This window comes from Pteronotus mesoamericanus, unplaced genomic scaffold (assembly GCF_021234165.1).
Source record: "Pteronotus mesoamericanus isolate MK-2021 breed Mesoamerican mustached bat unplaced genomic scaffold, CSHL_Meso_final contig_291, whole genome shotgun sequence".
Classification (NCBI taxonomy): domain Eukaryota; kingdom Metazoa; phylum Chordata; class Mammalia; order Chiroptera; family Mormoopidae; genus Pteronotus; species Pteronotus mesoamericanus.
The window spans coordinates 149,500-172,095 of NW_026555124.1; the positions used below are offsets into that span (position 1 = coordinate 149,500).

At 36.0% G+C, this 22,596-nt stretch overlaps 1 protein-coding gene across 2 annotated transcripts in view; it reads left to right on the top strand.

Annotated features, from left to right (window-relative positions):
* Positions 1 to 22,596, top strand: part of USP34 (ubiquitin specific peptidase 34) — a 241,464-nt gene that overhangs the window by 81,588 nt on the left and 137,280 nt on the right. For both annotated transcript variants that reach the window (XM_054575403.1, XM_054575404.1), the window contains exons 9-15: positions 6,039 to 6,120; positions 6,197 to 6,289; positions 15,403 to 15,528; positions 15,696 to 15,825; positions 16,290 to 16,325; positions 16,651 to 16,781; positions 17,068 to 17,678. In XM_054575403.1, coding sequence (XP_054431378.1) covers positions 6,039 to 6,120; positions 6,197 to 6,289; positions 15,403 to 15,528; positions 15,696 to 15,825; positions 16,290 to 16,325; positions 16,651 to 16,781; positions 17,068 to 17,678 — 1,209 coding nt within the window. The remainder of the gene's footprint in view (positions 1 to 6,038; positions 6,121 to 6,196; positions 6,290 to 15,402; positions 15,529 to 15,695; positions 15,826 to 16,289; positions 16,326 to 16,650; positions 16,782 to 17,067; positions 17,679 to 22,596) is intronic.

Here is a 22,596-nt window from a genome sequence, read left to right on the forward strand (position 1 = left end):
TCTCTTTGTCTTTTAATAGTTTGGCTATCATATGTCTAGTTATGGATTTCTTTGTGTTTATCCTATTGGATTTGTTGTTATTCTTGAATGTGTACATGAATATTTTACATCAAATGTGGGATGTTTTGGCCATAATTTCTTTAAAATTTATTCCTGTTTCCCCTATTATTTTTTTCTTTCTTTCTTTCTTTCTTTCTTTCTTTCTTTCTTTCTTTCTTTCTTTCTTTCTTTCTTTCTTTCTTTCTTTCTTTCTTCCTTTCTTCCTTTCTTCCTTTCTTCCTTTCTTTCCTTTTCTTTCTTTCTTTCTTTCTTTCTTTCTTTCTTTCTTTCTTTCTTTCTTTCTTTCTTTCTTTCTTTCTTTCTTTCTTTCTTTTTTCTTTTCTTTTCTTTTCTTTTCTTTTCTTTTCTTTTCTTTTCTTTTCTTTCTTTCATACATTTGTCTCTGCCTCCCCCCCCCCACTTTCCCTTGCCCCCTCCCTCCTTCCCTCCCTCAGCTCTTCCCCTTTGGTTTTGTCCATGAGTTCTTGCTTATGTTCCTTGACTTTCCCCTTCCCTTCCCTTTCCCTGCCCGCCCCTCCCTCCTTCCCTCTTGTCTCTGTTGATTTCTTTTCTTTTCAGTGTTGCTGGTCATATTTTCCTTGCATCTTTGTATTGTTGGTTAGGTTCCGCTTATAGGTGAGATCATATGGTATTTGTATTTCGCCGCCTGGCTTACTCACTTAGCATAATGCTCTCCAGTTCCATCCATGCTGTCGCGAAGTTTAGTAGTTCTTTTTTCCTTTCTGCTGCGTAGTATTCCATTGTGTATATGTACCATAATTTTTTGATCCAATCATCTACTGATGGACACTTAGGTTGCTTCCAACACTTGGCTATTGTAAATTGTGCTGCTATGAACATTGGGGTGCATAGGTTCTTTTGTATTGGCGTTTTGGTGTTCTTAGAGTATAGTCCCAGCAGGGGAATCACTGGATCAAAAGGCAGTTCCATTTTTCAGCTTTTTGAGGAAACTCCACACCTCCTTCCACAGTGGCTGTACCAGTCTGCATTCCCACCAACAGTGTACTAGGGTTCCCTTTTCTCCACAGCCTCGCCAGCACCTGTTGTTTGTTGATCTGTTTATGATGGCCATTCTGACCGGTGTGAGGTGGTTCCTCATGGTGGTTTTGATCTGCATTTCTCTGATGGCTAGTGATGCCGAGCATCCTTTCAAATTTCTCTGGGCCCTCTGTATCTCCTCCGTGGAAAAGCGTCTGCCCAGGTCCTTTGCCCATTTTTTGATTGGATCGTTTGTCTTCTTGGAGTCGATTCGAGTGAGTTCTTTACATATCTTGGAGATCAAACCTCTATCTGATGTATCATTAGCAAATATATTTTCCCATAGGGTTGGCTCCCTTTTCATTTTGCTGATGTTTTCTTTAGCCGTGCAGAAGCTTCTTATTTTGATGAGGTCCCACTTGTTTATTCTTTCCTTTATGTCCCTTGCTTTAGGAGACATATCAGTGAAAAAATTGCTGCGTGGGATATCTGAGAGTTTCCTGCCAATGTTCTCCTCTAGGACTTTGATGGTGTTGCGACTTACATTTAAGTCTTTTATCCATCTTGAGTTTATTTTTGTGTATGGTGTCAGCTGATGATCTGATTTCAATTTTTTGCATGTAGCCGTCCAGCTCTCCCAACACCATTTGTTGAAGAGGCTATTATTACTCCATTTTATGCTTCTGCCCCCTTTGTCAAATATTAGATGCCCATAGAGACCTGGGCTTATTTCTGGGCTTTCTCTTCTGTTCCACTGGTCTATGGGTCTGTTCTTGTGCCAGTACCAGATTGTTTTGAGTATAGTGGCCTCGTAGTATAGTTTGATGTCCGGTATTGTGATCCCTCCTACTTTGTGTTTCTTTCTCAAAATTGCTGCAGCTATTCAGGGTCGTTTATGATTCCATATAAATTTTTGAAATGTCTATTTCTGTGAAGTACGTCATTGGTATCTTAATAGGGATTGCGTTGAATCTATAAATTGCTTTGAGTAATATGGATATTTTGATGATATTAATTCTTCCAGTCCATGAGCATGGTATATGCTTCCATTTATTTGTGTCTTCCTTAATTTCTTTTTTCAATGTTATATAGTTTTCTGCATACAGGTCTTTTACGTCTTTGGTTAAATTTATGCCTAGGTACTTTATTTTCCTTCTTGCTATATTGAATGGTATTTTTTCTCTGATTTCTTCTTCTATTTCATTGCTGGTGTGCAAAAATGCCTTTGATTTCTGAATATTGACTTTGTATCCTGCTGTTTTGCCAAATTCACTTATTAGGTTGAGGAGTTTTTTGGTAGAGTCTACAGGGTTCTCTATGTACACTATCATGTCATCTGCAAACAATGATAGTTTTATTTCCTTCTTTCCTATTTGGATGCCTTTTATCTCTTTCTCTTGTCTGACCGCTGTGGCTAGGACTTCCAATACGATGTTGAAAAGAAGTGGTGAGAGCGGACATCCTTGGCGTGTTCCCAATCTTCGTGGGAAAGCTTTCAGTTTTTGCCCGTTCAGTATGATAATTGGCTGTAGGTTTTTCATATATGGCCTTTATTATGTTGAGGAATGCCCCATTTATTCCCATTTTGCTGAGTGTTTTGATCATAAATGGGTGCTGTACCTTATCAAATACTTTTTCTGCATCTATCGAGATGATCATGTCGTTTTTGTCTTTTATTTATGTGATGTATCACGTTTACTCATTTGCATATATTGAACCATCCCTGCATGCCTGGGATGAATCCCACTTGATCGTGGTGGATAATCTTTTTAATGTATTGCTGGATGCAGTTTGCCAATATTTTGTTGAGGATTTTAGCATCTATGTTCATCAGCAAAATTGGCTTGTAGTTTTCTTCCTTTGTAGGGTCTTTATCTGGTTTTGGGATCAGGGTATATAAAGTCCATAGCTTTTTTAAAAAAAAACCCTGTTTTTTTAAAAAAAATTAAATGTAATTTTTCTATGGGCATGCAAGAAAAATTAGTTATTCAGTTTTTTTGATTACTCAGTTTTTTAATGTATAATTTATATAGCTAAAAAAATTGAGATCTTTAACTGTACATTCTGTTTTGATAACTATTTTCTTCTACCAATAGTTTACCTATCACTTCTTTTATTAACTTTTTAAAAAAATAATACACATTTGAGAATCTGAGTTGATCTGTATCTGTTAAACAAATTGAATCGTAAATTTATAACCTTCCAAAACAGAAAGCATCAGGCTCAGATATGTTTACTTTTGAATTCTACCAAATATTTAAGGAGGAAGCACAAGGAATCTTGCTTTACTTATTCTTTGAGTCCAGCATTACTCAAATACCAAAGCCAGACAAAGATATTACAAAAACCAAAATGTACGTACCAGTATTTCTTGTGAACACAGATGCAAAAGCCTTCACAAAATATTAGCAGGTGAAATCTAACAATGTATAAAAAATAATTATATTCCATGACCAACTGTAATTTATCTCAAGTATATAAGGCTGGTTCAGCATTTCAAAATTCACGAATAATTCATCATATCAATAAGCCATAGAAGAAAAATCACATAGTCATATGAAGAGCATTTGACAAAATCACTCATTTGTGATAAAAACTTAGTAAACTAGAAATAGAGGAGACCATCCTTAGCTTGGTAAAGAACATCTACAAAAAACCTACAGCTGACATCATACTTAATGGTGAGACGCTCAGAGCTTTTCCACTAAGATCAGGAACAAGAAAAGGATGTCCTTCTCACCACTGCTTTTCTCCATTTTACTTGAAGTCCTGCCTAATTCAGTATGGCAAGAAAGGAAAAAGAAAGGTTGCAGATGGGAAGGAAGAAATAAAACTTTGATGAAAGATACCAAAGAACTAAATAATTGGAAAGATATTCTATGTTAGTGAATAGGAAGATTGAAACTTTTAAACATAATTGTATCAGTTCTTCCCAATTTGATCTGTAGATTCAGTGTAATCTCAGTCATAGCAATTTATTTTGAGGAGATTTATAAACTAATTTTTAAGGTTATAGGGAGAGGCAAAAGACCCAGAATAACCAAAACAGTGTTGAAAGGAAAAGTACCAAGTTGGAGGTTTTGTACGTCAAGAATTACTATAAATCTCCTAGACGACAAAATAAGAAAAAACCTAGATGGCCTGGGGTATGATGACCTTTTGGATATAATACCATGATGCATGAAAGACAGAATTGATAAGCTAGACTTCATTAAAATAAAAACTTAAGCTTTCTTAAAGACAATGTCAAGAGCGTAAGAAGACAAGCCACATACAGGGGAAAAATATTTGTAAAAGACACATCTGATAAAGTACTGTTGTCCAAGATATACTGAGAACTCTTAAAATTCAGCAATAAGAAAACAAACAACCTGATCAAAAAAATATGTGGAAGACTTTTAACAGGCACCTGATAGAAAAAGGTATACAGCTGGCAAATAAGCATATGAAAATATGCTCTACACCCATTTTCACCAGGAAAATGCAAATTAAAACAACAGGGAGAATCTACTATACAACTATTAGAATGGTCAAAATCCAGAATACTTTTACCACCAAGCGTTGACAAGGATGTGGGGCAACAGAAATCTCATTTTTGCGTGGGAACGCAAGAAGGCACAGCTACTTTGGAAGACAGTTTGACAGTTTCATACAAAACTCAGTATCCTCTTATCACATGATCCAGCAATCATGCTCTCTGGTGTTTACCTAAAGGAGTGGAAAGCTTATGTCCACACAAAAACCTGCACACAGATATTTATAGCATCTTTATTTATAATTGCCAAAACCTCAAAGGAACCAATGATTGTTGATAAATGCAACAAATGGATAAATCTTATGTTGAGTGAAAAACCAGATATAAAAAAGAGTATATATTGCATCACTTTGTTTTATACATAAAATTCTAGGAAATGAAAACAAATCTCTAATAATAGAAAGCAGGTCACTAGTTGGGGTGTGGGGTTGTGAGGCTGAGAAGGGGTGGATTAAAAAGGGGGCTTAGAGATAAACTTTTTGGTTGATATGTTTGTTATCTTGATGGTACTGATGGATTCATAGATGCATACTTAAGCTTTAACTCATCAAACAGCACACTTCAAATATCAGGAGGGTTAAAAGTAGGTTTAGAGTTGTTCACCTGGACGATAATGCAATAATTAATAAATAATATTACAAGAATTGACTGCTTCGCATACTCACAACTGTAAACCTACTTTTGCCCCACCCTGTATGTTCAGTTTCTTAGATGTCATGTATATTTCAAAGCTGTAAAAGACAACTGATAAACCCACACTACTTCTTTGGTAGAACTAACGTAAGAGGTTAACTTGTATGCTAGTGAGTGAGTTATTACTCTAAAAGAGAAGAGCTTTTAGATAGTTCTTAAAAGATGAAGGGTAATCTAAAACTGTTCGAAAATAAAAAGTTTATTTTTTTGAAAGGAAGGATGTTACGTTGGTAAATGTAACTAAATTGTTATGAATGATCAGTTGTTACTTTTGGACAACATTAGTGGAATCTTCATTAGTATCAGGCAGAAGACTTGCAGTTTGGCTTGGAGATAATTTTTTTCATGTTTTGCTAATCTGCTTTCCTGATGGTGTCTTACTATAGAGGTCATATTGAGAAACCTTCCCTGAACACTTCAGTGCCTACTATAGAAATTGAAAAGTGGGAAGGCAAAGTCCTTGAGTAGGAAAATATATCACTTATTAGGTGTTAAACTTGGTATTCTCACTTGTGTACCTGGTGTAAATTGTTACTCTGTCTAAGAATTCCTTTTTAAAAAATTTTTTTCTTGTTTATAAAGTTAGGTAATATCACCATTTCTTATATTTTGTTATTCTTTGTGTAAATAGAATAGTTAATTGTAAATAATCACTGTTTTATAATTTATATGTGAACAAATTAGTTTTTCAGCTGTGTCTGCTTTTTAGACATGGGGAAGCGTGATACTAATATTTTTTAATGTATTAACTGTTTTTATTGTTTGATTTTAGGTCCATTGCAAAAGAACTTGCAGACTGGCTTATAAGCAACAATGTAGTAGAACATATATTTGGACCAAATTTACATATTGAGGTTTGTGGATGATTATGACTTCTGTTTGTTTTAAGACAGAAGACTATTATAAAGTTAATAAGTTTTTCTTTTCCAGATTATCAAACAGTGCCAGGTGATTTTGAATTTTTTGGCAGCAGAAGGGCGATTGAGTACTCAGCATATTGATTGCATTTGGGCTGCGGCACAGGTACTATTAACAGCTCATATTTATTGAGTGCTTCCTCATTATGTATTCTAAGTGCCTTACTCCCCTATGAGATATGGAAAAAATTAGGAAGTCTGACTTCTAGAGTCCAAGCCTTATTACTAAATTACTGGTAAAATTAAAGGAAATGAGCCCTTGCCAGTGTGGCTCAGTTGGTTGGATATTGTCCCTTAAGCTGAAAGGTTGCTGGTTTGATTCCCAGTCAGGGCATATGCCAAAATTGCAGGTTTGGTCCCCAGTCAGGGCACATACAGAAGACGGCAGCAGATTGATGTTTCTCTCCCACATTGATGTTTCTCTCCCTCTCTTTCCTTTCCCTTTCCCTTTCCCTCTTTCTAAAAAATCAGAAATGAAAATAAAATTTATTTAAAAAAGTTAAAGGAAATGAGTTGGTTGGTGGTTCTTAACAAAACTATTTGGTTTATTAAGAAACATTTTTCTATTTCATGTATATCCTGTATATTTCATGTATATCCTTCTATCCAGGACATTGTATTGGTATGTTTCTTTTCTATTGTTTTCTTTTTTAATTTTTGAATAGGTATATATCCTCATGGCTTAAAACCCAAAAGTCAAATAAATATAAAAGGATATATTACATATTTTACTACTCCTGCCCCTGCCTCTTAGGCATGCAGTTCTTATCTCCTCAGGTGCTTCATGGATTTTCTATACAAATAGCTAATTGTAAACATTTTTCTTCCCTTGTTTTCCTCTTTTCCACAGATGTCACATATTAAATGGACTTGTCTTTTTTTCACTAAATTCCAGGATATTCACTAAATATCCTGGAGATCATTCCATATCAATATATCAAACATTTATTTTTTTTTTAAAAGACTACATAGTATTTTGTTATACGTGTGGCACTGTAATTTATTTAACCAATTTTTATTAATAGGCATTATTTTACCCCAATCTTTTCTACTATACAAATGATACAATAAGTAGCTTCTAACATAGTCATTTCATCTATGTACATATATTATGTATGATTAGTTCCTACTTATAAATAGAATTGTTAGGTTAAAGCATATGTGTGATTTACTTGTGGTAGGTAATGGTGTGGTGGTGGCACATTTCCTTTATTGTCAATATGTTGTATTCTGAAGCTTCTTGATATTTGCTTAACTGATAAGTAAAAGGTGATATCTTTGATGTTTAAAATTTCTATTTCGTTTATATGAATCAGGTTGAAAAATCTTGTGTTTAAAAGCCATTTTTGTGTTCTTTTCTGAGACTGTTTATAAAGTCTTTGCCATTTTCATTTTCATTACATGAAGTTGGGTTTTGTATTAATGATTATATTCTACTTTGACGTTGTCTTCTGCTTTGGGTAAGTTGGCTTTTGCTGATCCCATTTTGAAGTTTTTGGTTTCAAATTTGTGGTTGGATTTTTTAATGATCTGTCGGCTTTGAACAGTTCATGGGATTTGTGTGTAAAATTTAGTATTTTAAGTGAGCAAAAATATCTAAACTTATTTTAAACTCTTAAAGTGAAATATCCATCAGAATACAGTAATTATATTTCAGAATTATATGAAACAAGTCTGAGTTTTACAGCTTATTAATACTATTAAATATGTAAAAATATTAGATTAGTTACAAGTCATAGCAATGTGTTATAATTGTAAAATATACAAAAGGTCCATTTGCACGTTCATGTAAAGTTAGACTTGATCTTTAAAATGTTTTTACAATAAAATAAAAAGAATATTGTTTTTAATTTGAGGAAGAATTGTATCTTCTGATACAAAACATGATACGCTCTTTTTTTCTGTATCACTCAGCATTTCAAAATGATTTGTATGCAGATTTTATTTCATTTTAAGCTTATTCTTAAGAATTTTAATTTTATTTTTGCTGTTATAATAGCAATTTGTCATACTTATTTTTGTCCATTATATTTCTATTTCTTCCATTATGTTTAATGATCAATGCATATAAAAACATTTTTATAACATAAACCTTTTCAAGTTTCTGAATGTTAATTGTATACCTTGGTAACTTAATTCTTAGATGGTTGTAATTTTTCAATATATTTTTATCATTCCATATTTAATATTGTATATTTAAAATCACTATCATTTTAACAAGTTAAAGAAGTAACTCCCTTTTCAGAGTAAAGGGTAATTTTCTTCCGCTGCAGCTCACTCTCATTATTCTGAGCTATAGTTTTCTCTGTACGTTTTTAAATGTATTTGCATTTTAGTCATTCAGAAATTTGTTGAAACCGCATTTATTGATTTTAGAGAAAGGAAGGGGGAGAAAGAAAAAAAAAACAGTTGATTTGTTGTTCCACCTTGTTGTACATTCATTGATTGATTCTTTTTTTTACATATATGTAATTGATTATACTATTACAGTTGTCTCACTTGTTTTCTCCCCTTTATTATCCTCTACCCTGCACTGCAGTATTCTCCCCAGTATTCCCTCGTGCCCTTAGTTCATGTCCATGGGTCATACATATAAAGTTCTTTGGCTTCTCCATTTCCTATACTATTCTTAACCTCTCCCTGCCTATTTTGTACCTACTATTTATTCTGCTTATTCCCTGTATCTTTTTCCCCATTCTTCCCCTCCTCCCTCCCCTCTGATCTCCATTTCTATGATTTTGTTCCTGTTCCTCTTGTTTGCTTAGTTTGTTTTGTTTTTTAGGTACAGTTGTTGATAGTTGTGAGTTTGTTGTCATTTTACTGTTCATAGTTTTTGATCTTTTTCTTAGGTAAGTTCCTTTAACATTTCATAATAAGGGTTTGGTGATGGTGAACTCCTTAAACTTAACTTTACTTTATCTGGGAAGCACATTATCTGCCCTTCCATTCTAAATGATAGCTTTGCTGCATAGAGTAATCTTGATTGTAGATCCTTGCCTTTCATGACTTTGGATACTTCTTTCCAGCCCCTTCTTGCCTGCAACGTTTCTTTTTGGAAATCAGCTGATAGTCTTCTGGAAACTCCTTTGTAGGTAGCTGTCTCCTTTTCTCTTGCTGCTTTTTAACTTATATTAAAGATAAGATTCTCCCTTTATCTTTAATCGTGGGTAACTTAATTACGATGTGTCTTGGTTTGTTTCTCCTTGGGTCCAACTTCTTTTGGATCTCTGAGCTTCCTGGGTCTCCTGGAGGTCTATTTTCTTGGCCATATTGGGGAAGTTCTTCATTATTTGTTCAAATAAGTTTTCAATTTCTTGTTCTTCCTCTTCTTTTTCTGGCACCCCTATGATTCAGATGTTGGATCGTTTAAAGTTGTCCCAGAGGTTCCTAAGCCTTCTCATTTTTTTGAATTGTTGTTTCTTCATTCTGTTCTGGTTCATTGTTTATCTCTTCCTTCTGCTCCCAATCTTTGATTCGAGTCCCGGTTTCCTTTCCTTTACTGTTGGTTCCCTGTATATTTTTCTTTACTACACTTTGCATAGCCTTCACTTTTTCCTCCATTTTGCGACCATATTCAAACCAATTCAATGAGCGTCCAGATTACTAGTGTTTCGAACTGTGCATCTAATAGCTTAACTATCTCTTCATCGCTTCTGTTTTTGGAGTTTTGATGTGTTCTTTCATTTGGACCATATTTCTTTGTCTCAGTGTGCCTGTTATGTTGGGCGGGGCAACCCAGATCATTGCGTTGTGAGGCTGTATGTGGAGAAGGGTCCGAGAGAGAACAATGCCTCTTGCTTGGCCAGCTTTCAGTCACTTTCACTGCTACCCACAAGCAGATATGGCCCTTCTAGTACTGATTCCTTAGTGGGTGGGTTTGTGTACATTATAGGACCCCATGGGCTCTCAAGTAGACTCTCCTGTGAAGCTCGGAGTTTTCTCCTGCTGCCACAACCCCCAAAGGTTTTTACCTCCAGAGTTTTTAAGGCTTTCTTACCCCCTACTGGAACCCTGGATTGCGGGGTTTGTCTCATTCACCAGCTGTTCCTTCCGGTTTATCCACTGGCAAATATGGGACCACCCGGTTTGCCAGCCATGAGTTCTTTCTACTCTGGCTGCCCTTCTCCACCCCTCCTGCCAGTCTGGATGAATGTTTCTTCTTTAGCTCCTTGATTGTCGGACTTCCATACAGTTTGATTATCTGGCAGTTCTGGTTACTTCCTGTTTTTTGCTGTCCTTTTGGTTGTGTGAAGAGGCAAAGTGTATCTACCTGCATCTCCATCTTGATTGGAAGTCCTGATTGAATCTTGTATGTGCCCTAACCAGCAATCAGACCCACAACTTTGGCTTATCAGGACGGTGCTCTAACCAACTGAGCTACTCATTCAGGGCTATCGCCTATTACTGACTCATTTTCTTTGTGTTATTTTTAAAGATTCTAAAATACATTAATGATTGAGTCTCCTCTATGGGAGATGAGGACATTTTCATCCTTTTTCTCTTATCATTTTCTATGCCCCATGTTTAATTGTTATTTGTACTTTATCAAATTAACCATTGGCCCCTGAACAACATGAATTTGAACTATATGTTCCCACTTACACATGGATTTTATTTTTTTCAGTAAATGTATGGTACTGTAAACATATTTTTCTCTTCCTTATGGCTTTCTTAATAACTTTTTTTTCTAGCTTACTTTATTGTTAAGCATACAGCATATAGTACATATAACATATAAAATATGTGTTAATTGATTGTTTATGCTACGGGTAAGGTTCTGGTCAACAATGAGCTATTAGTAGTTAAGTTTTTTGGTAGTCAAAAGTTATATGTGGATTTTCAACTGTGCTGGGTAGGGTAAGGGGTTCGGCATTCCTAACCCTCATATTGTTCAAGGGTAAAGTTATGTAACGTTTAAATTTTACATTGTGACCATAAATCCTACAGTTGTTTTGTATTAATTTTGTGTTTAGGTGTATGACTCACCCAAAATCCTTTCTTCACATTTAGTGTTCATTGTATTTATACTTATAGATTTCACAGAATAGTCTTTAGTTTTCCCTGAAGAGAAATTTGTGGATGTTTTCTTTGTACTTTAATAGTTTGACTGAATGTAAGATGCTAGAGCTATTCTTATTTCCACTCAGAACTTTGTAGTAGACATGATTTCCATTGTTTTCTGAACAACTTTTATTTTTAATTTTATACCATATAAAAAGTGTTCTTATACAGCTTTATCCCCTTTATTTTTGTTACTGGTAACACAAATTGGAGCTTTATATGTTGTGTGCCGAATTACATAGATTAGTAATTTGGGGGGTTATTTGTCTTTTAACTCAAGTAGGAAATAAAAAGTAGAGTTACAAGTTAAAATAATTGTAGCTTTTAATTGTTTATATATTTATTTTTTATCAGAAGTCTTTATTTCATCACTATGGTCTAGCTTCCTTTTATTTCATTCTGAAAGACTTCCTTTATTATTTCTTACAGGGTAGGTCAAGTTATAATGAACTTTTTAAGCTTTTGTTTACCTGGAGATGTAGTAATTTTTCCCTCATTTTTAAATGACATATTGACAATTACAAATTTTCATTTGAAATTTTTTTTTACTCTTTGGATATTTCACCCCATTTCCTTGGGCTTCCAAGATTTTTGATTGGAAATTGGTTGATATCTTATAAGTGTATGTATGGGGTGAATGGTTTATCTCCTACTTTCAGGATTATTTCACTGTCTTTGCCTTTTGATAGTTTGAGTATAGTGTGTTTTGTTGTAGATCTTTCAGTTACCCTGCTTGGAATAACTTGAACTTTTTGGATTTGTAGCTTCATGTCTTTCATTAAATTGGGAAGTTTCCATCAATTATATTTTCAAATATACTTTTTGTACCTTTTATTTTTCCCTGGTTTTCCCACAATGAGTAGGATTGGTGTGTCACACAAGTACCTTAGACTTTATTCACTTTTCTTTGTTCTTTTTTCTTTCTGTTCTTTAGAATCAGTAATTTCTGTTGTCTTACTCCTATGCTTTTTAACTGCTTAGTGTATTTTTCATTTCAGTTATTTTACTTTTTAGCTTTCTAATCTCTTCATGGCTCTTTTAAAAAAATTTCTGTCTTTAATTATATTCTCATTTTGTTTAGGTGTTTTGTGTTTTGTTTTTCCTTTTCTTTTTCTAGGTCTTTGGACAGTTTTAAAAGGTGTTCAAAAATCTTTGTCTAGTAAGTCCAGCGGGTAGGCCTCCTTGGGTACATTTCTCTCGATTTATTTATTTAAATGGAGAGTGCACTCATGTATTTTTTTAAATATCTTATGGATTTTCTTATTTTTTGGTTGGAAACTGGACATTTGAATTTTATAATGTGGTAACTCTGGAAATGAGATTGTCCTCCTTCCTTAGAGTTTGCTCTTGTTTCAGTTGTTCTAGGAATCAGGCAATTGTGAAAGTTTATGGTCTTCTTAGGTCTTTTCTGAGCCCGTATATTTTCTTCAGAATGTGCAGTGCCTTTCTAAATTCCCCTACATACAGTTGTTACTGAACATCCAATAAAACCTTGTGTGGCTCCTTTAAGTCTCTTGGTAGTCATCCTAGCTGATTTTGGGTTGACACAATGGTAGTTAGTCTCTGTGCCCACACCGAGACAACCAGATGGAGTAGTCTGCAGTCAGAACATAGAAATGTGTTATTTGGAGTATAATACCATTATTGCTTACCCTGACTCCAGCAAACTGCACCAGAATTGCCTGTTACTGTTTCCACAGCTGTGTGGTTGTCACAGGTTCAGGGTTTGGGGAATGATTAACTGCCATCACACTCAAGATTGGAATTGGCCGGTATTAATGGCAATTTACCAGCCAGACTTTCCTTTAGAATTATAAGAGTTCATATTGACTACAGAGTTTAAGAATAGTTACATCAGACAGTTTCTATCCTTACAATTGCTGTCTAGGTATAGAGATGGATTTCTGGCACTTTCTCTTCTGCCATTTTCCGTGATGTTCTTTTCCCCTTTTAGTTTTTTAAAAATTTATTGATTTGAGAGAGAGTGGAAGAGAGAAACATTGATTTGTTGTTCCACTTATTTCTGCATTCATTGGTTGATTCTTGTATGTGCCCTACCACGGATAGAACCTGCAACCTTGGCTTATAGGAACAATGCTCTAACAAACTGAGCTACCTGGCCAGAACTTCTGTTTTTCATTATCAGTGAAGAAGAGTCTGTGAACTAGTTTCACATTGTCATCTTTACCAGACTCATACTATGCAGTCTTAATATTTTTTTCTAGTTTTTGAAATTTTCTTTCATAATGTGTACCTATAACAGAGCCTCATACAATGTTCTGCCTCAGTGACAGGATTACATAATTATCTTTCAAGGGTTTTGTTACCTAAGGGTAAGAAATAAAGTATTTGATTATGGAAATTAAGTTTGTTATGGAAATCCCATTGTTTAATGATTGAATTGGGAGTAAGTCAGAAAGTACTGTGTTTTAATCTCATTTTAATTGGGGAAAATATACTAGTTATTTTTTGGCAAAAAGCAAGTATAAACTCTGTAGTCTAATATAACCCAATACTATTTTAAAATTCACATTCTTAGAAAAGATCTGTAAAAGTGTTATACTTAAAATTGTTTACTTCTTAAACTCAAATGATATTTTTGGTCTTGGAGTGCTACAGTTTGTAGTTTTGTGTCTGGTTTTTTAAAAGTGGATAATTAGTGGTATTGAATTAAATAAATAGTAGGGCTAAAGAAAATAATATAGTTTGTAAGAAGTTGCCTCAACATAGAGGAATTTCTTCAGTGTTATTTTATTAATTTTATTTCATCTTCTTTCTCAAAATTAAGTTGTATATATTTACCTTGAAAGAGGAAGCAGAAAAGAGTTCATATATTTATAGGAAAGTCTACATTTCTTACAGACCTTTTATGTATTCAAGATAGATAGGCTATTTCAGGTTTTTGCCTTTGGAGCTCTCAATTTGAGAATGACTGTCCTAGTCATTTGTTTGCTGTAACTTGATTTAGCAGTTTGCATATTTGTGGTTATAAAATACCTTTATTTTATGTGATGTTGCAATATTTAGTAGTCTTGCCTTTGTAAATATTATACTTACTTACATAATTCTGTAAAATATAACAAAGGAGACTATCTCCTGGTTTATTATTTAGACCTTTATTACAAGGAAGTTTCTACTGTGTACTTTAGTAAAATAAATGTGTTGTATAAATAATTATAACCATATAATATGAGAAATAATATACTTAAAATAAGATTTAATCTGTTTCTTTCTCCTAATTGTAACTGCCTACATTTAAATTTATTAATTTGTTTTTATATGAATGATATGCACCTAGATTTAATTGGAATCTTCTTTATACTTAGATTCCAGAAACTATTTATTGTGGGCTTTTTTATTGTTGTTAGAAAATTAAGTTTATGGTTTGCTTATGTGGGATTTTATTTTCACAATTTTATGTACTGCCATTGATATTTGGTAATTATCATTTTACCAACATATAAATAAAAATTGGGTTGCCAAAAAGTCCATTTAGTTTTTTCCATAAAATAAAAGACACAGTTTTCATTTCCCGAATAACTTCATTGATTTGGATATTTTGAGTATGTCAGCTATCTCCCGTGTGGTATAACATTGATTGTTCTCAATGTCTTGATTTAATCGCTATCAGCTTCAGCTGGTCTGCCTGATGATGGAGTATTATTCAGCAAAAAATCTCCAGCATGAAACTTCTCAAACCACTTTTCGCATGTTCGATGAGCAACAGCACCTTCTCTGTATACTGTGCAAATCTTTGTGTGTATATTTCAGTTGTGTTTTTACCCTTCTTGAAATAACAAAGCATGTTATGCTGAAACTGTGTATTTTTTCCATCTTCAGTATTAAAATGGTTACATAAAAATTCACCAGTTTTTGATAATTATTTTTAAATGCATGCTGATATGACAGCTGTCACAGTACACTCTTAACAAAATTGTTTCTAATGAAGTTCAAGACAACTAGGTGCTTTTAAAGCCATCTTAGGGGAAAAAACCAAATGAACTTTTTGGCAAACCCAGGATTAGTGTAGCAACCCCCTTGGCTTTTAAAACAAACAATATAGTTTAAAAAAATAAAAACTATAACTTTTTTTGTTACTAGATTATTTATTATGTATGATAATTATTTTTGACTATTGTCTCTCCCTTTATTTTGTAGTTGAAACATTGTAGTCGGTATATACATGATTTATTTCCTTCACTCATCAAGAATTTGGATCCAGTACCACTTAGACATCTTCTTAATCTGGTCTCAGCTCTTGAGCCAAGTGTTCATACTGAACAGGTAATTTATTCAAAACATAATATTTATTTTAGTAATATGAAAATTTATTTGTGATTCAGATCATTTAACTTGTAGTTTATTATGGTTAGCATTTCAATTAGGCAAAAGGATATTAAATTAATTACGATGTTACCTAAAACCTCTAATTTCAACCTTTCTTTTTAAAGACACTGTACTTGGCATCGATGTTAATTAAAGCATTATGGAATAACGCACTAGCAGCTAAAGCTCAGCTATCTAAACAGAGTTCTTTTGCATCTTTATTAAATACTAATCTTCCCATTGGAAATAAGAAAGGTTAGTAAACTATATTGTATTTTTTAAAGTAAGTTATCTGCAGTTTATAACTCAAATTTGAAGTAGTTTCTGCCAAGTAGTTCAGTTCAACCCTAATTTCAAAATAAGTTAGAGATGGGCACTATAGTGTTTGTGAAAGGGTGAATAAATTGGGGTTAGTTCATCTTTTTGGCTCTCATTTCAGGTGTTTTATATATACTTTTACATGTATGTAACTTTTTAGGACTCTCTCAAACTTTATCAACTTTACCCCAATTTTTGTTGCCTGACATCATATACTACTCTTTTCTTAGGCTTTTCTGTGCAGGGACCCACAACTACTACTGCAAGTGGTGGGGATTTATATTATTGCAGATTTCCCTACCTGTATCTTGTTGATTATGTAATAAGAACAACTGATATGCTTACCCAAAGAAGCTCAGTTATTTAGAATATTTCCCTCCTGTTTTTTCCTTTTCCTTCAGAGGAAGAAGAGCTGAGAAGAGCAGCTCCATCACCTTGTAAGTTGAGTCTTAGAAGTGCATGGCAAGATGATTTATACTTCTATGTTGATGGCCATTAGTTAATTGATTTTATGTCTTTGCATCAGAGTCATAAAGTTAATTTTGAGCAGAAGATATAAACCTTTAACTAGTTACCCAGCTCACTCTTTTTTTTCAAACTATATAGTTTCTTGACTTACTTGATCCTCTTGGCAAATGTTAACATATTTTTGGCTACTCAGCATGAAGCTTTGGCAAATCAAAGAATGAAAGGATTGTGTTATTCTGATAGGTCCATGTTAATATAAATTAGAAGTAAAACAAAAAAATCTATCTAATGTAGGGTCGCCTGCAGCTAGTCCTCAAAGCAGTGATAACAGTGATACTCATCAAAGTGGAGGCAGTGACATTGAAATGGATGAGCAACTTATTAATAGAACCAAACATGTGCAACAGCGACTTTCAGACACAGAGGTATGAAAAATGCCCGACCCCCTCATCCCAACCCAAAGTGATTTTTGGGCTTCTGCCATGTCTATCCTTTGAACTAGGAATATAAACATGATCTATGTGTAGGCCTGATCACTCTTTTAAGTAGTATTATTGGAGTCCTTTACTTTGAGCTTTTAATTGCATTTTGCATTGTTCAAAGGAGTGAGTCAAGACTGGCAGCCTTTTAAAAAGTACATGTGTTAATACCAGTTATTTTTTTTTCTTACTAGTGTAAATATTTATTTAAATCTGTTTGCTTCTAATACAGGAATCCATGCAGGGAAGTTCTGATGAAACTGCCAACAGTGGTGAAGATGGAAGCAGTGGTCCTGGCAGCAGTAGTGGGCATAGTGATGGATCTAGCAATGAGGTGAATTCTAGCCATGCAAGCCAGTCAGCTGGGAGCCCTGGCAGTGAGGTACACTCAGAAGACATTGCAGATATTGAAGCCCTTAAAGAAGAAGATGAAGATGATGATCATGGTCATAACCCTCCCAAAAGCAGTTGTGGTACAGACCTTCGGAACAGAAAGTTAGAAAGTCAAGCAGGCATTTGCCTAGGGGATTCGCAAGGTCCATCAGAAAGAAGTGGGGCAAGCAATGGAACAGGAAAAGACCTGGTTTTTAACACTGAGTCATTGCCATCAGTAGATAATCGAATACGAATGCTAGATGCCTGTTCACACTCTGAGGACCCAGAACATGATATTTCAGGGGAAATGAATGCTGCTCACATAGCACAAGCATCTCAGGAATCATGTATTACACGCACTGGGGACTTTCTTGGGGAAACAATTGGGAATGAATTATTTAATTGCCGGCAGTTCATTGGTCCACAGCATCACCACCATCACCACCACCACCACCACCACCATGATGGGTAAGTCTGCTTAAAAAACAAACAGCTTATATTTCCTTTAGGAAAGTAATTCTATCCTGTGTTTATTCCTTTATAATTATTGTAGATCAGTACTGTTGAATAGGGATATAATGTAAACTATAAATACATACTTTAAATATGTAATTTTTAATTATCTGTTGGCCACATTTTAAAAAGCAAAATGAAACAGGAGAGATTAATTTTAATTTTAAATTTTATTTAAAGCAATAGTATCTACAATATTTTGTACTTACAACACATCTCAGTTTAGACCAGCCACTAAATAAAATTTTTTTTGCCCTGACTGGTGTGGCTCAGTGGATTGGATATCATCCTGCAAACCTAAAGGATGTGGGTTAGATTCTGGGTCAGGGTACATGCCTCGGTTGGGCAGGTATGGGAGGCAAACGATCAATATTTCTCTTTCCCTCTCTTTCTCCCTCCCTTCCCCTCTCTCTAAAAGTAAATGAATCTTGCAAAACGTTTTTTTTCATTTTAAATTACAATTGACTTAAAATACTGTATTAGTTTCAGGTGAGGAACACATGATTAGACATTTAATAACTTATGGCATGATCACCCTGATAAATCTAGTACCCATTTGACACCACATATAGTTATTAAAATATTGTCAACTGTATTCCCTATGCTGTACTTTACCTATCTGTGACTATTCTATAACTACCAATTTGTACTTCGAAATCCCTTTACCATTTTCACCCATCTCCCCAACCCCTCTCCTAACCTGGCAACTGTTAAAATATTCTCTGTATCTATGAGTCTATTTCCATCCTGCTTGTTTATTTTGTTTGTTAGATTCCACATGTAAGTGAAATCACCTTGTATTTGTCTTTTCTCTGTCTGACTTATTTCACTTAGCATAATAAGTCCATCCATGTTGTGGATGGCAAGATTTCATTCCATTTTATGACTGACACCCAGTGGCACAGCCTCCCTGGTCACCTGAGATGGGTGCTCCAGGTGTGTCCCAGTGTGTGTGGACTATGTTCACTGTCCTGTATAATTGAGTCTTGATTGCTGTTGGCATGTCACTGGGAGGGATTGACCCCCAGGCCGTTTGGCTACAATGACTGCCTGTGAGTATAGTGGAATTGCTGCTGTACAGGGGCCAACCCCATGGAGCAGTCCTTGATTCACTGGGTCCTTGGTGCTAGCTGAATCTGTCCCTTGAGTGTGTTGCTTGTGGAGGTGGTTGAGTTGTAATCCAGTGTGGTCTGAAACTGTCCACTAGGCACACTGGCTCTGGGGCCTCCAGAAAGGTGCAAGTGCAGCTATTACCTGTGTTGTGCCCAGGGCCACCCTGCATGAACTACAGGGCGATCTGCAGATGGCTGCTACCTTGCAGAGGGGATACAGAGAGTCCTGATCCTGCTTGTTTGAGAGATTTCATGAAAGCTTAAAGCATGAACCAATAGAGGCTGTTTGTATGGAACAGCCACTGGAAACAATTTGGGGTCTGAAAGTTGGGTGGGTCGGGATGTCAGGTGTGTTAACAGTGTTAGCCTAGTTGATGGAGACTCAGATATGGCATTTGCTTGCTGGCTTTGTGGGTAGAGGGCTTTGCAGAGGAATAAAGGCCTCTGTCAAACACTTCCATGTGGGAGAAAGCTGCCTCTTCAGCCTTTCTCCTGAGGCCAGAGAATTCAGCTCCAAGCCCCTCCCTCCCCCTCACCCCCCACCATCATTAGTTCCTGGCACCTTCCAGCAGTTACCCCAGCAGTGGAGCTCAGAGCAAGTGAGTCTGAGTAAGCCAGTGTGCAAAAGCCATTTAAGAGAAAAGCCTGGGAATCCAGGAGTCCTTTGTCTAACTCAGCCACAATCTTCGCTGGTTTTTACAGCCAGAAACTGTGGGGACTTCTCTTTCTGTGTTGGAATCCTGGGCTGGGGCTACTGATTGGGGTTGGAGCTCCTTAGGGGGACCTCCACAGACAGAAAATCTGTCCTGATTTTTTAAAAATTATATTTTAATGATTATGCTATTACAGTTGTCCTGCACGAAACTTTGCAGATCACTTTGGACATGTTCAATCAGTCACAGCAACTTCTCCATACAGTGCACAGATCATTTTTTGTGGTTTAGTTGCCTTTCTACCTTTCCGGAAATTAAAAAAAATGACAAAAACATTGTGTAGTTTTTCCATCATTAATATTAAAATGGCTGTATAAAAATTCATCAATTTTGATGTTTTTAAAATGCATGCCAATATGACAGCTGTCACAATAAAGTCTAACAAAATTGTTTGAAATGAAATTAAAGACAGGGAAGCACTGCTAGAACCTTTGTACAGAAAAAACTAAAAACTTTTTAGCCAACTATGTTCATTATTTTTAGGTTTTAAAATACCATTTTTTATTATATCTTATTGATTATGCTATTACAGTTGTCCTGATTTTTCCTCTTTTGCCCCCTCCACCCAGCAGCACTCCCTACTCTCTCAGGCAACCCCCTCCCCAACATTGTTCATGTCCATGGGTCATGTGTATAAGTTCTTTGGCTACTTCATTTCCTATATAGTACTTTACATCCCTTTGGTTATTCTGTAACTATCTATTTGTACTTCTTAATCCCATCACCTCTACTTAATCCCATCACCTCTACTTAATCCCATCACCTCTATGCCCATTCGCCCCCACCTGGCTCTGTGTATCCATGATTCTGTCTCTGTTTTTCTTGTTTGCTTAATTTGTTGTTTAGATTCAATTGTTGATAGATATGTATTTATTGCCATTTTATTGTTCATGTAATTTCTTAAATAAGTTCCTTAACATCACATACAATAATAGTTTGCTATTGATGAACTCCTTCAGCTTTTTCTTCTCTGGGAAGCTCTTTATCATCTGCCCTTCGATTCTAAATGATAGCTCTGCTAGGTGGAGCAGTCTTGTTTGTAATGTCCTTGCTTTTCCTGACTGAATATTTGTTGCCAGTCCCTTCTAGCCTGAAAAGTTTCTTTTGAAAAATCAGCTGACAGTCTTATGGGAACTCCCCTGTAGGTAGCTAACTTCTTTCCTCTTGCCGCTTTTAAGATTCTCTCTTATCTTTAACCTTTGGCCTTTTTAATTATGATGTGTCTTGGAGTGGGCCTCCTTGCATCCGTCTTGTTTGAGACTCTCTGTACTTACTGGACTTGCATGTCTATTTCCTTCACTAAATTAGGGAAGTTTTCTTTAATTATTTTTTCAAATTGATTTCTAATTTCTTGCTCGCTCTCCTCTTGTTCTGGCATCCCTATTATGCGAATGTTGGACCTCTTGAGGTTGTCCCAGAGACTGTTTATACTACCCTCATTTTTGTTTTGGATTCTTTCTTTCTTCTTGTTCTGATTGGTGGTTTTTTCCTTCCTTATGTTCCATATCATTGATTTGATTCTTGGTTTCAACCACCCTACTGTTGTGTCCCTGTAAATTGTACTTTGCTTCAATTAGTATATCTTTGTTTCTAACTGGATCTTTTTTATGCTGTTGAGGGCCTCATGAAGTTCCTTGGGCATCCTTATAACCAGTGTTTTGAGCTCTGCATCTGTTAGATTGCTTATCTCCAGTGCATTTAGCTCCTTTTCTGGAGTTTTGATCTATCCTTTCATTTGGGCTGTGTTTCATTGTCACTTTGTTTTGGCATCCTCCCTGTGTTTGTTTCTATGTATTACATAAGCTGCTTTGACTTCGTGTCTTGGTAATGTGGCTTAATGTAGTAGGTGTCCTGTAGGGTCCAGTGGCACAACCTCCCCTATCACCCAAGCTGGGTACTTGAGGTTTGTTCTTCATTTTGGGCTGAGTATGCCCTTCTCTTTTAGTTGAGCCTTGGATGCTGTTGGCAGATAAATGGGAGGGATTTACCCAGGTTAGTCAGTTGCAAGAATTGTCTGTGACCTCTGATCACCAACCTCTGCCCTCCATGAAGGATCAGATGTGCAGGGGGGCAGGGTGGTGGTGTTCTGATGTGGTCTGTAGCTGTCAACTGGGTGTGCTAGCCATGGGGTTTCCTGGGTGATGCAGACCAAGGTCAGCCCCCCAAATGTGTTTTGCCCTGGGCCACCCTACCTGAGCCACAAAGCAACCTGCGATGGCTGCTACTTGTGCTGGTCCAGGAGATTCCCAGGCAAAGCCAAGCTGTGAATATAGCGTTGTGGCAGCCAGTGCCAGCACCTGGGGCTCACTGAGGCCAGCTGTTGCTTATTTGAGAGGATTTAGGAAGTTGTTAATAGTAGCCCAGGCCAGCCATTCATATGGAAAAGCAGCTTATATGGGCCCATGAGCTGGGTGGGTCAGAGCCTCAGAGCCTCTGGGGATTTCCAAGGAGCTCAGACAGGGCCAGGTTGGTGGAGATTCAGCTATGGCACCAGCTTGCCAGCACTGTGGGTGCAGGGTTTAGAGAAAGGACAATGGCCTCTGCTCATCTTGATGCCATACACTTTAGTTTCTCCCTTTATGCTACTTGTGCCTTTCAAGCTGCTACCCCAGTGTTGGAGCTCATAGGGAGTGAGTCTGAGAAGGTGATTCCGTGTGCGGGTTCCTTAAAAGGAACTGCTTGGGGGAACTGCTCTAGCAGTTTCTTCCACTGACTCAATCCCTTCTGGTTTTTGCAGCCAGAAGTTGTGGGGACATATCTTCCTGGCACCAGAACCCTGGGCTGGGAGGCCTGGTGTGGAGCTCTGACACCTCGCTTCTGATATACCCCTCCTGAATTTTTATCCACCACACATGGGCGAGAGACCAGCCCATTATGCATCTGTACCCCTCATACCAGTCTGGATGGATGTGGCTTCTTTAATTCTGTAGTTGTCAGACTTCCATTCAACTCGATTTCTGATGGTTTTGAGTGATGGTTGTTTCTGTGTTTTAGTTGTAATTTTGATGTGGTTATGGAAACAGGTGAGCTGTGTCTGTCTATGCTGCC